This window comes from Echinops telfairi, unplaced genomic scaffold (genome assembly GCF_000313985.2).
Source record: "Echinops telfairi isolate 266 unplaced genomic scaffold, ASM31398v2 ScPeMD7_7415;HRSCAF=8453, whole genome shotgun sequence".
NCBI lineage: Eukaryota > Metazoa > Chordata > Mammalia > Afrosoricida > Tenrecidae > Echinops > Echinops telfairi.
In genome coordinates this window covers 1,387,186-1,402,003 of record NW_022111315.1, presented here as the reverse complement: position 1 = coordinate 1,402,003, position 14,818 = coordinate 1,387,186, and the positions used below count along the sequence as shown (strand labels likewise).

At 40.6% G+C, this 14,818-nt stretch overlaps 1 protein-coding gene across 1 annotated transcript; it reads left to right on the top strand.

Moving 5' to 3' along the window:
* Positions 1-328: 328 nt before the first annotated feature.
* Positions 329-12,555, top strand: DGAT2L6 (diacylglycerol O-acyltransferase 2 like 6). The gene is made up of 7 exons (XM_004716690.1): positions 329-413; positions 4,224-4,334; positions 5,912-5,982; positions 6,486-6,690; positions 7,903-8,077; positions 11,729-11,940; positions 12,401-12,555. Exons 1-7 carry the CDS (start codon positions 329-331, stop codon positions 12,553-12,555), a joined length of 1,014 nt encoding a protein of 337 aa, XP_004716747.1.
* Positions 12,556-14,818: the final 2,263 nt, after the last annotated feature.

The window sequence follows — 14,818 nt, the reverse complement described above, 5'->3', positions numbered from 1 at the left end:
AAAAAAAAAATCATACAGAGTTGGACATTACTGTACATTTTACCTAATTATGGCATTTGCAACAGTTGAAAAAACAAAACAAAGGACAGTATACGTATGTGTAAGGAAATAAGGCCGTGTGATCTGGAATCCCGTATGTATGTGTAGGAAGTTGGGGTGGGGCAGAGATCAGTTAAGGTTGGTGGAAAGGTTAGGAAAACTTCAAATCCCCAGCAGCTAAATACACTCAATGATAAGTGATTAGAGCAGAGTACATGTAATTAACTCTGCTTAAAAGGTTCTAGCCTTCTGTCAGGGCTTTTTGCCACAGCTCAATAGCACTGTGGCTATGGACTTCTTTTCTCGACTGGATCTTCAGGAGTGCCTCCAAACCTTCTCGGTTTTGCATTGGATCCCATTCTATGTATTGTTAGGTGAGTGAACTCTATGGGCTGGAGGGCACACGGAGCAGTACAAAAAAGAGGCCAGGAATCTCCAGAGAAGGAAGGAGCCACAGAGATTATTCTAGTGGGTCTCCTGACTCCAAAAATAAGTATGCCCCCGATCCAGCTTGATAGCTACTGCTGCATTCACCACTATATTTCTCTTCCCTTAATAGAGAGCACAAAAGCCAAGAATGAGGTTGTGGTCATTCTAGTTTAAAAGTCACCCTATCCTGCTCAGGACTTGCCCTATATGTAGTAGCTGTAGAGTCATATTTGGGGGTGGGAAGAGGGAAAAGGCCAGAGATGTAAGTGTAAGGTGATTTTCTAGAATTAAGACTGTGACAAGAGAATTATGGAAAATATGAGAGATTCCTGAATGCCTCATTGGACAGAATTTTTATTCCATTTTCCAGTGGAATCAGAGCACAGTAGTTATTAGTGCTGGCCAAATAGGCCAAAAGACTCAAGATTTGCCTAGCTAGAAACCAGGGCTTTGTGAAAACACAGAACATTGGGGATGTTTTCTTTCACCTGCATTTTGGCATAGAGGCAACAGATTTTAAAGTAGGGTATTTGGGTAGAGTTGTGATCCCTGAACACATTAGGAGGCTGAGTTGAGATCATGACATGAGAGAGAGACATGAAAATAAAGATTTACACAAGATTTTGAGATAGGACAGAATTGAATGGAGTTAGGAGACTAATATTTTATATTTGTAGAGCACTTTACACATTACAAAATGCTAGAACATGGTGTAGAGCTGGTGGAAGAGGCCATGCAAAGGGATTTGTCTCAGGCCTCTCTCTGCATATCCCAGTGATATGATCCAGGATATATCCCAGTGATTGAGCTGCAGAGAGAAGGAGCACCACAGTTTAAGGTCTTTGTCCATAGCAGTTTACTCTGTCTTCTTCCTTTCTTCTGAGCCTCCAAGAATGCACCTGTTTGTTAAATATAAGGTAAAACATTCCTCTCTAAAGGAGCGCCTCAGTCTCATTTGGAACTTATGTCCTCAATTTCCATCTGTTTCATCTGATAGTAAAAAACTACTGTGACTTTTCTTTTACTTATAATTTTGCATGACATTATCTATTTTTATCCTTTTATTTTAAGCCTTCTTATACCCTGATGTTTTAGATATACTTGTAAATATATGGCTGGATTTTTAAAAATACAATCTTTTGATCATAGCATTTATGCTTAATGTACTTACAGTTAGAATTTACTTGGGTTTAAATCTCTCCTTCTCACTTTTTATTTGTTTGTTCCACAAATTCTAGCTTTTGTTTCCTTTTACTTTTTAAGATTATAATTACATTAGTTTCTCTTTAGTCTTTTATTTTTATTTCTTTAGCTTTTATTTTGATTTTGGTGAATTTACAGTGCAAATTAGTTTTCTATTCAACAATTTATTCACATTTTGTTTTGTGACATTGATTGCAATCCCCAAAATATAACAGTATTCTCTTCCTTGCTGGGAATTGTGTTTCCCTCTGTCGTTTCTCATTCCTTCCTTATGAGCTTTATCTCTGGGTGGGAATTGTGTTTCCCTCTGTCCTTTCTCATTTCTTCCTTATGAGCTTTATCTCTGGGCTAAAACTGATCTTTAGGTTTCATACCATTTGATTGTTATAAGGAATTTGAACCTAATCTTTTAGATGTTTGATATCCTGTTTCTGCTTTTTTGTTTGTTTGGTGGTTAACAACAGTTATTGAGCAAATACACAGGCCTTGCACTGCCCTTGCTGAGACTACAACAATGAACCAAGTACAGGCCTGATTATTTATTAGCAGAGATAAGCCATTCATTCATCCATTGCTCAGAGTTTATGTGCTAGTACAGAGGCTTGTTTTAGGCCCTAGACATATACATAAACCACTACAATGTTTATCCAAATATAACTAGCTTTGGGTTAGCCTTTTTTTTAGGGCTTATTGATAAATGAAAAAGATCAGATATATGAAGCACAATTAATCCATCTAACATCATATTTGCTATATACTCATGTATAAGCCAAGTTTTCCAGCAAATTTTTAGTGCAGTTTCTGTGGTAAAATTAAGTGACTCCGCTGATATTCAGGTCAGCTTATACTCAAGTATATACGTAAGTGGCTTTATAAATACTGACTAAATATTAATAATTTAGTTTACTTAGTGTGAAAAATAAGGAGCCCTGGTGATGTAGTGTGTTCTGAGCTGAGCATTAAACACAAAGTCAGCAGTTTGAACCTACCATCCATTCTGAGGGAGAAAAGTAATACGTTTGTTCCCATAAAGATTTACAGCCTGAGAAATACTCAAGGAGGGTTTTACTCTGTTCAGTAGCATTACTCTGAGTCAGAATCAAGCTGATGGCTGTGAGTTTGGTGTTGGTTTATTATTAAAAAGAGAAAATATGCATTTTTATATATGTACATTATGGTTGGTAAAGTGGAAGGTCAAAAGAAAAGAGGAAGATCATCAATGAGATGGATTGGCACATGGCTGCAACATGGGCTCAAACATTAATAATAATTGTGAGGATGGTAAAGGACCAGGAACTGTTTCCTTCTGCGATACATAGCTTCACTATGAGTCAGAACTGACTGGACAAGCATCTTGTAACAACATGTGTATGTATGTATTCAATCAATCTATAGACATTTGTTGAACATTTATAGTTTACCAGGCGCTATTCTTAAATACTGAGGATTCAAAGAAAATTTATTTGAAGCAAAATATAAAGAAAGGGGACATTTAGACTACTGTTGATTAATTATGATTGTTATTTAACTTTATCTGAGTGGCCTTCTGAAGCATAACTGGGAAATTTGCTTCCCTCTTGAATTGGGTTCAGCAGTAGTAAAACTTTACTCCTGGCAGATGTCTCATAATAAAATTCCTTCCACTGTTATTTATTACTGAGTGAGGATATTTAGAACAACCCTCCCAGTCAATTCAGAGAATTCAGTATATCACTAAGTTTTCTTCTACCTCATAGCATCATTTAAAAAAGAAATTTTCATTCATCTTTTTCTTGCTTTTTTCACCCATGTCCAAAACAAAAGAGCTAAACCTGCTGATAGGTAACTCTTGAGTTTCTTCCCCTTTTCTGAAGATTTTATTCACCTTGGCCAAACAGGCCATTCCCTTCGCTAGGTCTTTTTAAATTCACAATATGTGTGCACAGTAGCTTCCCTTTCTCATGAATGAAGGTTTAAAAATAAAATTCACTTCCCATTGCTGTGAGATGTAACATGTTTGCACTTCACAGCTTGATGTCACCCTTTGCAAACAAAATTTTCCCCATTGGATCCTTTGGGTCATTATGAATAGGACAAAACAAAATACAGTAATGCACTTTCTAAACCATGTCTTATTCTTAACATCAATTAGCCTTTATACTGCAGGCAACCTCTTTTCACTGGTGTATGATTACTTAGGGAGTCAACAAAGGAAGGAAAGTTTCAAACTTTCAGAAAGGATTTCCTGAAGACCCAGGATAAGAATGCCAGTCACCAGCCAGAGGTATTCTTTCTCCTTGGTGAATAATGCTGCTCTTTGATTCCAGCTAAGGGCAGACTCTGAGAACTTCATAGATTTTCTGTTTCATCAATTCAGATTTCATCCATCAAGGAGACCCAGGCCAAGGGCTCAGAGGTCAGTCCTGACCACAACAGAGTTAGGCTGATGGGAGAAGAGAAAGAGGAGAGCCCCACATCAGCTTTAATTCACTCCTTCAGAGAGATCAGGGTTTGGAAAGTTGTGCTGAAACTTGAAGGGGCCTGAAGAACAATAACCTTTTGTGTCCTTTCAGGAACAATCCCTATTTTATTTATGCCTTACCTTCTGATTTTCACTAAGTTCTGGACCTTGGCCATGTTCTGCTTAGCCTGGCTTGCCTATGATTGGAACACTCACAGTCAAGGTAAGGAGAAGTAGTAGACCAGTGGTACTGCCTGTCTGTGACAAATAAAAATCATTCCAGGGCCTAGAGGAAGAAAGAGGTAGATCAAGAGAATGGAAGAGGTAGAGAGAAGAGATGAGGCGAGAGGGATGAAAAACAGCAGGGAGGAAGAGAAGAGCAAAGCTCAGCAGAGACAGAGGTCTCTGTCATATTGCCAAGAAAAAATCAGGGGGTTGGGTTTTCTAAGGCACATGACCCCAACCTTAGGCTGTCTCCATTTCTGGCTGGTTCCTTATGCCTTGGGGATTGGATTCAGAGCTAGTATCTATATGAGGGGGTACCAAAAAAAAAAACTTGGATTTTTTTCCAAAGTGATGTGTTTAATTATTTTTTACCTTATCACCTTCAAAGTACTCTCCATTACACGTAATACATTTGTCAAATCTGTGATTCCATTCTTGGAAACATTTTTCAAACTCATCTGTTTGGACAGCTGACAGCACCTCCCTTATTTTTTTTTCACTTCTTTTATGTCATCACATCACTGTCCTTTCATTTCCCTCTTCATGTCGCTTTTGTTTTGTGGAAACAAAAGGAAGTTGCACAGAGTGAGGTCAGGTGAGTAAGATACTTGGGGCAAGAGAGACATATTGTTTTTTGCCAAAAACTGGCATCCTGCAATGGCTGTGTGAGCAGTTGAATTGTCATGGTGGCAAAACCAGTCCCCTGTCTGCCACAAATCAAGCATTTTTGTTGTACACTGTTACACAATCTTTTTAGAAGATCTAAATAGAAAACTTGTTTATCGGTCTGACCTGGTGGAACAAACTCCAAATGCATTACAAGTCAACATTTTCTGTCTGTTCAGGAAGTTGACGGATGTCCAGAATGAGGTTTGTCATCAATCAACATTTTACCTTTTTTGAAACAAGAAAACTACTCATACACTTGAATTTTTCCCATAGTGCTCTCCTTGTAAGCTGTGTTCAACATCACAACAGTTTCTGTGACATCTTTCCTGAGCAGGAAATAAAATGTCACAGCTGCATGCTGTTCTCTTAAATTGGCCATCACAAAAACAAAACAAAACAAAACAAGGTTTGAGTAAAATTGCTTTTATGAAAAAATTCACTGTGACCAGAGAAAAGCTTCCCAGGTGATGCCACTGAGTGCACTAACTCAGAAAGAGTTCCTTGGAAATATGAGTACTATGAAAGCTCCTCTGGGTGGAGCTTTTTCCAGGTTCTGGGGTATACCCTCTCGTATCTCTAGGAAGGCCTGGTGGTGCAATGGTTAAGCCCTCAACTGCTAACCAAAATGTTATCAGCTCTAACCCACCAATAGCTGAAAGAGAGATGTGACAGTCTGCATCTTGGAAACCCTGTGGGGGTAGTTCTACCCTGTCTTTTAAGGTTTCTATCAGTTGAAATCAACTCCACATCAAGGGTATGTATATCTTTGAGCCCTAGAAGTAGGGAAGTGTGATAAGGAAGCCCTTTCTATGACCAAAGGACTTCAGGGGGAAACCTTTACTTCTGAGAGAGAATAGAGAGATTGGCATTGGGCCAGCTATTCATTCCTTTTCTCTGTACCCATAGGTGGTAGGCGTTCAGCTTGGGTACGAAATTGGACACTCTGGAAGTATTTCCGAAATTACTTCCCAGTAAAGGTAACTACCCTTCCTCTGGGTGCTCAGTTCCTGTTGCCCATACTCTTCCTCTTTTCTCAGCTTCAAGTTTGCAAAGGCTTTGGTAGCCAGCAGTGAAAGTCAAGGCCCAAAGTTTTGGGCAGATGTTCAAGATGAATGGCATGCGGGGGTGGGGGTGGGGCATGTGGAAAATAGCCTTTCCTCACAGTGGAAAACTGTATCTGAGGTCAGCCTTTCTGAGTATCATGACCTTTGGCAATCATTTGATCATGATGACATCCCAATTAACATGGATTTGGGTCTCCCCAAGGAAAACCAGAAGAAAGATGAGGCTTTCTATTCCCTTAAAGATTTGCAGTCTCTAAACCCACAAGGGCAGTTCTACTCTGCCCTATAGGGTCACTGAGTGTTGGAATTAACTTGATGGCAGTTAAGGGAAACAGGCTGACTTCTGGGGCTTGAATCTACATCTCCAATCTTCCTTCTTCCTAGCCAATATTCTGACTCAATCTCCTTTTTAATAGCTGGTGAAGACTCATGACCTCTCTCCAAAACATAACTACATTATTGCCAACCACCCTCATGGAATCTTTTCTTATGGAGCCTTCATTAACTTTGCCACTGAGGCTACTGGCTTTTCTGGGGTATTCCCAGCCATCGCCCCCTCTCTAGGAACTTTGGAGGGGATATTCTGGATACCATTTGTGCGGGAATATGTTATGTCAATGGGTAAGTATAAAAATCATCCTATTCTCTGATCCACCTCGGGGCCCCAGCCCTCATAAGCCCATATAGTTCAACTCTCATTCTCTGCTTAGTAGAAAATGACTCTGGAACACACTGAGCCAGGATTAGAGTACCAAGTATCAACTTCTATCCAAGATTTGGGAGGCAGGGTTGGGCAGCAGTGTAAGTTATTGGCATTACCAAGAGTCACAAAGAATCCCTTTAAAAGGAGGAACCAGCAATCTTGAAGCCAAGGTCAAGCCAGTTGGAAAACAGAAGGTTAAATCCAAGTATCCGACCCAAATACAAGGGAAATCAAGCATGAATGGGGCTTCTCAGAGGAACTTTGCCTGACTTTTCCTGGGATGTCAGTCTGGTTCTCTTGGTTACTCATTTTTTATAGCAGTTCTTATTCCACAATGTCTTAAAGATATTTTAAAATATAGTATGCCAACTTGTATACTTGTGTTTGTGGCGCATGCACTTCATCTCCTGGGAAATTCTCTACCCTTGCATAAGACACCAAGGAATAAAGGAGAGGAAGCAGAGTTTAAGACAGCTTCCTCATGACACACCTTAAGCCAGAGCATGTGACAAATATCCTTCTTTTTGATGAATACCCATCTTTCTGGACACTAGTAAACAACTGAAACCAAGCGTGTAAAGATAAGGTACAGGTTTCTGGAAAGACCAGGTGAGATAATTTGAGTCCCTGTTGTTCGTTTATGCTTCTTTCTGAAGTTTTCATGGCTCTGGAGTAGGGGCCTCTTAATGACTGAGACATCATACTATTTCTACCATCAGGAAACAATGGAAGACCATTCGCATTGGACAAAAATGGGAGATGGTATGAACAAAGACCATTAACCATTGTTGAACAACAGGACACCACCTTTATTTTATTGTTCACCTGCACTTCAATTTGGTTTTGAGTATTCTCCTAGGTCCACCTACTCCAGAAGCCCCAGCTTTGGCTCTACTTAAGCAGATTGTCTTAGGGAGTAAACAAGTTGGTGGTTGGTAATCTTTGATCAGAGTGAACTCTAGAGGGGCTCTGGTGCTGCCAAGTGAGCAGAGTGGAGGATAGTAGTGTTTCATTGGTAGGAACAATAGTCATGAAACAGAATTTTCTCCAGTAGGAAGAGCTGACAGGAAAGCCTTACCCCATCCTCAGGCACCAAGTTTGTTATGTCACTTGGCTCTTCGGTTTCACAGGTTTGACTCCAGTAAGTGAATCAGCTTTGAATTACTTGCTGACCCAGAAAGGCTCAGGCAATGCAGTAATTATCATAGTAGGTGGAGCTGCTGAATCCCTCCTTTGCCGACCAAGAATCTCCACCATCTACCTCAAGCAGCGCAAAGGCTTTGTGAAGTTGGCAATGAAGACTGGGTAAGTTCTGATGTTCTTTTGCTAGGGTCTCATAAGCCCTCTGTAAAACTTCTCTGGGATGGCACCCTTCCTGAGAAACCTGGTTAAAGGAGGCCCCTTTCACTTCAATCCTCATTTCATTTAGAGCAAGAGTTAATGGCTTTATACTGTGTCCTAAGTGTGTTTGGAGCGCCAGACACATTAGAGTGGTCACCTTTCTTACTTGAGGTTGGAGGAAAAACAACAGAAGACCTTTTATGTTTTGTGAATTAATCTGGCTGAGGAACTAGGGTCGGTGAACTTGACTCTAAATCAAACTATTAACCCATTAATCTATGGAGGGCCTGCAACGATGAGGATCACACGGGTAAAGAACACATGGTTATTATCCTCAAAGACCATACAAGCTGGTTTGAGAAGCGGCATGAATTTTTTCAGCAGTTATTGAAATGTCAGGCATAGTATAGGAAATAAGGATATAAATATAAATATAAATAAAACTTGATCCCTGACTTTAAGGAACTCATGGTCTAATGGGGAAAACAGATGGACACTCATATAATTACAAAATATATCCAGGGCCCAACTGCTTCTTACCACTTTGATTAGCATCCCCCGGTTAAACTACCATTATATCTCCCTTGGATTAGTACTTCCTAATTGGTCTCCCTGATTCTGTCCCTATTTCCTTCACCTCAATAATCTATTCTCAACTGCATCCAGAGTGATCTTATTAAAACCTAATTAGATGATGTCACTACTAAAATGTCCTTTTACATCCCCTCACAGAAGAATCACAAGCAAGGAATGAGGTAACCAGAGTGCAATATAGCACCGATGAAACACACAATATTCCTCTGGTTCTTTGAGGCTTCCTCACCCCACATTATCATGACCCCAGTCCTGCCTTTCAGTTCTGGCTGGACAGGAGTGTGTACACTGGTACAGATAAGAGCTCAGGCCACATGGAATCCAGGTCATATAAACCCCTCAGGAACAGAATTGAGACTAGCAATACCAGGAGGGTAGGGGAAAGGTGCAGGGAGGAAGGGGCAAAGCACAATGATTGACTCATAATCTGTCCCCTGGGGAGGATGAACAACAGAAATGTAGGTGAAGGGAGACAGCAGTCAGTTTAAGATATGAAAACAATAATAATTTATAATTTATCAAGCGGTCACGAGGGTGGGAGGGAGGGGGGGGAAGGGAGCTGATACCAAGGGCTCAAATAGAAAGTAAATATTAGAAAATGATGATGGCAACATATGTACAAATATGCTTGATACAATTGATGTATGGATTGTTATAAGAGCTGTACGAGCCCCCAGTAAAATGATTTAAGAATAAAAGATCGACAGTCTAGGAAACCCAGCACAGGGTCTCTATGAGTTAAAATGCACTCAATAGCAGTGGATTTTATTGACAAGAAAAGTTGAAAGATTAGATAGGAACCTTAAGAGGTGGTGAATTGATGTTAATGAAGGAGGAATAATTTTGGAAAAGAAGATGAAAATAGACAACTGGAAGAATGTAATCAGTTACTAAATTGTACATGGAGTCATTGCTTAATTCATATCTGAGGTATATATGCTCAATAAAAACAAAATAATTAGTAAAATTATACATATTGTATAAATAAAATAAAACTGTCCTTATGACTCCCAGTTTACTCAGAGCAAAAGCCAAACTCTTTACAAGTGTTTGCAGGACCCTAAATGATCTAGTCTCCAGCCCATCTGACCTCATTACCCCCTTGCCTGCTGTGCTACAGCAACAGTAGCCTCCTTGCTGTCAAACAAGCCACACACTCCTGCCTTAGCGCCTTTGCTCTATTTCTTCTGCCTAGAATACAAGTCCTCTAAATAACTGCTTGGTTCATTCTTCTACCTTCTTCAACTCTTTTCTCAAATATCATCTTCTCAATACGGTCTACCTTTACCATCCTGCTCTATTCCTCCCCACCCCCATTTCACTTACCATTGTCTCAATCTAATCTGTTTTATTTATGTAGTAATCTTTATCGTTTATTGCTTATCTTCCCTTTAAGAAGGGTAAATTCCATGAGAACAGAATTTCTGTATTGATATGTTGTATTCACTGATGTATTCCCAGGGCCTAACACAATGCTGGCACATAGCACATAGAAAGAACTCAAATATTTGTTAGATGAATTAAGTGTTGCAATGGAAATATGTTCAATGTGCTATGAGATAACTGATTGATGGAAAGATTTTGATGTGTAAGTAGGTGACGTCTGAATTGCAAATTGAAATATTAGTAGGAATTATAAGTCAGCCCTGTGACAGTCCCTTGGGATTCAAAGATAAATAGGTAAAGTTTTCATCTTTGATTGACTTGCCATCTACAGGGTGAGTCAAACATGTAAGCAGAAAATGGCAATAGAGGATTATGATAGAGTTAGTGTCAGAAAGAGGAAGCACTAGATAAGAGGTTCTTAATCCACACTAAGGAGCCCTGGTGGCATAATGGTTATTAACCATTGGACTGCTAACCACAGGTGAGCAGTTAGAAACCACCAACCATTCTGAGGGAGAAAGATGAGACATTTTACTGCTTTAAAGAGTTAGAGTCCCAGAACTCCATAGGGACAGTTCTACCCCCTCCTGTGGGGTCACTATGAGTTGGAACTAACCTGATGGCAGTGAGTTGAGTGAGAATCTACACTAAATAGATTAGAGGTAGTCAAAGAAAGTTTCTTCAAGGAAATGAAATAGGCATTGAGTATTGGACAGCAAAATAGAATTAGCCACATGGAGACAGAGGGAAGGAGTTACAAGCAGAGAGAGCTTTATAGATAAAGAAACATAGGTAACAAAAGGAAGGAAGGAGAAGTGACAGAGCAAGAACATAAAGGCCACACTAAGCAACATAGTTGATTATTCATCTGTCATACTATGGTGGTTTGCATGTTGCTGTGATGCTAAAAGCTGTACCTCTGGTATTTCAAATACCAACTGGGACACCATGGTGAGCAGGTTTCAGACTAAGACAGACTAAGAAGAAAGGCTTGGTGTATTGAAATATTAATCAAAATTATATCTCAGCCCTGTGGCAGGCCCTTGGGATTCAAAGAAAGTTTCCATCTTTGATTGGCTTGCCATCTACTGGCTAAGAATGAATAAAAAGAAAGACTTGATGATCGGCTTCCAAAAACTAGCCAATTGAAACCATCGGGATCACAACAGAATATAGTGCCTTAGGTTGAAAGGCACTCAAAAGACACAGTGGCCACAACAAGGGGCTAGAACATACCAAGGATCATTAAGATTATCAGGGTCCGACAATGTTGTTTTGGTTGTTGTACATGGAGTTACCATGAGTTTAAGCCAACTTGACAACTAACAATAACAAAGTTGCTCTAAGCAAAAGCATAATATGCAGTTAGGAAGAACGCTTTGGATGTTGGATGCAATGAAGTCAATTAGATAACCTGAGATTAATTTCTTCCCATCATAGGACAAGGAGGAACAGCTCCCTTTAATGAGTTCAGTCTGAAGAACAGGGTATGGCAGGAATGAGCCATGAGGTTAAAGATGCTTGGATGCTTGGGTTCTTATGCTGTAATGGGAGGAATGGACAGTTTTCCACCATAGAGAGGGTTTTGCTGGGATACTTCTTTGGAAAGCTCATACTCTCACCCACTCTTTGCAGGGCATACCTTGTCCCTTCCTACTCCTTTGGAGAGAATGAGGTTCACAATCAGAAGACTTTTCCTGAGGGCACGTGGATGAGATTCTTCCAAAAATTCTTACAGGAAAAATTCAGGAAAATCGTGGGTCTGAATTTGTGTGCCTTCCATGGACAAGGCCTTACTCGTGGATCCTGGGGCTTCTTGCCTTTCAATCATCCCATTACCACTGTTGGTGAGCTTTCCAGTACCTGCAGACCAGCCTTGCCCTTGTCCTTGTCCTTGACCCTCCCCTCCCCAGACTGTCCAAGTGCCAGCAGACAGAATCATAATGGAAATTCCAGTGGGTGTGATTGATTGCAAAGTGGGAGAACAACTGAAAAATTAAGGAGTATGGCCATTGGAAGAGTGGAGGAAAAAAATCAATTGCTGCTATTATAGCATTATTATTTATACACATTGTTTCAGCCTTCTTTGGAACTCACTATCATTCTTTTTAGAATAGCATGGGATTATGTGATGGGAGAATAAAAGACAGGCTGAATCTGGAGCAGAGAGAAATAAGGAAGGAGAGAGGCCCCAGATACTGATTTCCAGTACTCATACCTGAGGCATGGATAGTTTGGATAATAGGCATGGAGGTGGGGAAAGGAGGTAGGTCATGAATGCTGACACTTGTCTCTTCTTCCCCATAGTTGGGGAGCCGGTGCCAATCCCGAGGATTCCAAAGCCCAGCAAGGAGACGGTGGATAAGTACCACGCACTCTACATCAAAGCGCTGTGTAAGCTATTTGACCAGCACAAAGTTCAATATGGATTCCCTGAGACACAGGAACTGACAATCATATAACAGGAGCTTGACTCCCCTATTACTGAACCCATAAAATCATGAGGCATCCACGTAGGGTCACAAGGCAAGAAGGCTTGGGGATAGGGAATTTCAGGGGAAGTAGATTTTTTAATGTGGCTCTTCTAGCCCAAATCTCTAATTCCCACCAAATGGCCTTTCCCTCTGTGGGTCTGGTAAGAAGGTGGGGGGAGGTACTGATAGGATTTACCTGTGAGTAATTAAGAACAGGATTCCCTGATGTGTCATCCTGCTGTGTATAAAATGAGCCCTCTGAGAAGCAGAAGGAAGGATCTCATTACCAGCGAGAGCCAGTGAAATTACCAGCGAAATCTCTGCAGTGAACCTTTTGGATCCAGATGACAGCTATACCATCAGAGGAACAGGAGCAGAACCAGGAGCCAGAGCATGAACTTCCCAGAGTGATGAACTTCTCAACCCACGAAGCAAGTTAAGATTGAGTGCTTTTGTGCAGGAGGTTGGGTTGTGGAGTGAGGTGCCTCTGGATACTTAATTCAGGGAGCTGGTTTTGTTGACCTATGGAAGTGGAGCTGAATGCCTTCAGGTTGAGGCTTACAGCAGAGTGGTATACCCCTTTGAGCATTTATCAGCAGATCTGAAACTGGTACACAACTACCCTGGACATTTCTAACTGGCATTACAACTGGTTAACTTCCTTAATAAACCCTCTAATCATGAATTTTGTCCTGTGAGTTTCTGTATAGCCATTGCAATGAATAGTAGCACCTGGAGATAAACTATAGAACATTAAGTCATCACAGGAAGGATCCAGGGAGAGTCTTAAGAGATGATAGGAGCCAAGTCAGAAAGAACTCAATCAGTTCCAGAAAAGAAATTCAATTCCAAATGTCTGAGGTAGGCTGTAGAGAAGAAATTAGCAGGGTGAAGGAGAGGGATTGGAAGTGTTGGCTAGCACAGGAGATGGCTCTTTCACCCTTGGCTTTGCTAAGCAGTTACCCTGTTTAGAAAGCAAGGTCACCTTTTTGCAAATATATAAATATATATATATATATGATTATACATTTTACACTATATATTATATAGTTATTGCTGATCAGAGTAACAAGAAGTCAAAGAGCACTGTGTCCCTTTCTCTTAATCCTTAGTGAAATCAACACTATTCAGGTTTAGGTTTAGAGCCCTGTCTGGGACAAGGGTGGTTTGTTTCCTCCAAGGTCCTTTATTTGCAACTGGGGCACTTCCTTAAGCCCTTGACTATGAACTGCTGTCACAAGCAGTTAGGCGTAATAAGATTCTAGACAGCGACAAAACATTTGTACTAAGTTATGCTGCTTTTCTATAAAGAATAAAGCTCTACATTTAAAAAATAAATAAAACAAGATGTGACAGTCTCCTAATGCTCTGTGGTTCACTTCTGAACAAGCTCCTCACAGACCTAAGATTTTTCTCTTTTGGCCAGAAATATAGTCTGTGGGGAGCTATATTCCTCTTCTCCATCCACCACATTGCCCCTGACATATTGTCCTATATCCACATAACTCCTGACAGAAAGGTAAGAGAATAGAACTAGAGCTTTTGTACCATGTAGAAGAGAAGCAAAACCACAGAAACTGCCACAGGTACCCACTGAGTACCCATCGCTCCTGATGCCACACAGCTAGGTATGAGGGAGTGTGATGAACAGCATTGGAGGTAGACATAAACAACCTCCTCTGGCTTCTCTATTGCCATGAGGCATGAGTCAGACATGCCTTCATGTTCCATCCTTATTACCTATTGTGATACCAACAGTTCCTGCCTTGCCACTCTGCATCTATGCTGGCTTTGCTAATTCGTTGTAAGGGCTACACCAAATTCATAGATAATACTCACAATTAAAGGGTGCTATTAGAAAATTAAATAGGTTATCACAGGTTAGAATACAGTCATTGATCTCCTCAACCAGTAGCCAAGTTTCTCTCTGGTTTTCAGCCTCTCAGCCACATGGTCCCTTGGCCTTTGCCTCCATGGACCAGGAAGGCAGCCTACCTGTCACTCTATCCCACACTTCCATAGTCTCAGGCCACATGAGAAGGTATCCCACAGTCTCAGGACTATTACTCTGAGTCTCCATGCCACCATATCTAATTCATCTGATCTCAGTGGCCTCTGCCACTTCAGACAAAGGTCTTGCACTTGCTCACCCAAGGTCCTCAGAGTTTCTCTGTTTCTGCTTCTGCTTCAACGATTATTGATAGGAGCTATTGTGTTAATCTGGGTAGACTAGAGAAACAAATTCAGAGAC

What these genes read in the sequence shown, in the direction of transcription:
- DGAT2L6 (XM_004716690.1), top strand. Translation starts at nt 329, where the DNA reads ATGGACTTCTTTTCTCGACTGGATCTTCAGGAGTGCCTCCAAACCTTC. An exon ending in GGAATATGTTATGTCAATGG is followed by an intron (nt 6,691 to 7,902) that starts GTAAGTATAAAA and finishes TCGGTTTCACAG; the next exon opens with GTTTGACTCCAGTAAGTGAA. An exon ending in AAGTTGGCAATGAAGACTGG is followed by an intron (nt 8,078 to 11,728) that starts GTAAGTTCTGAT and finishes CACTCTTTGCAG; the next exon opens with GGCATACCTTGTCCCTTCCT.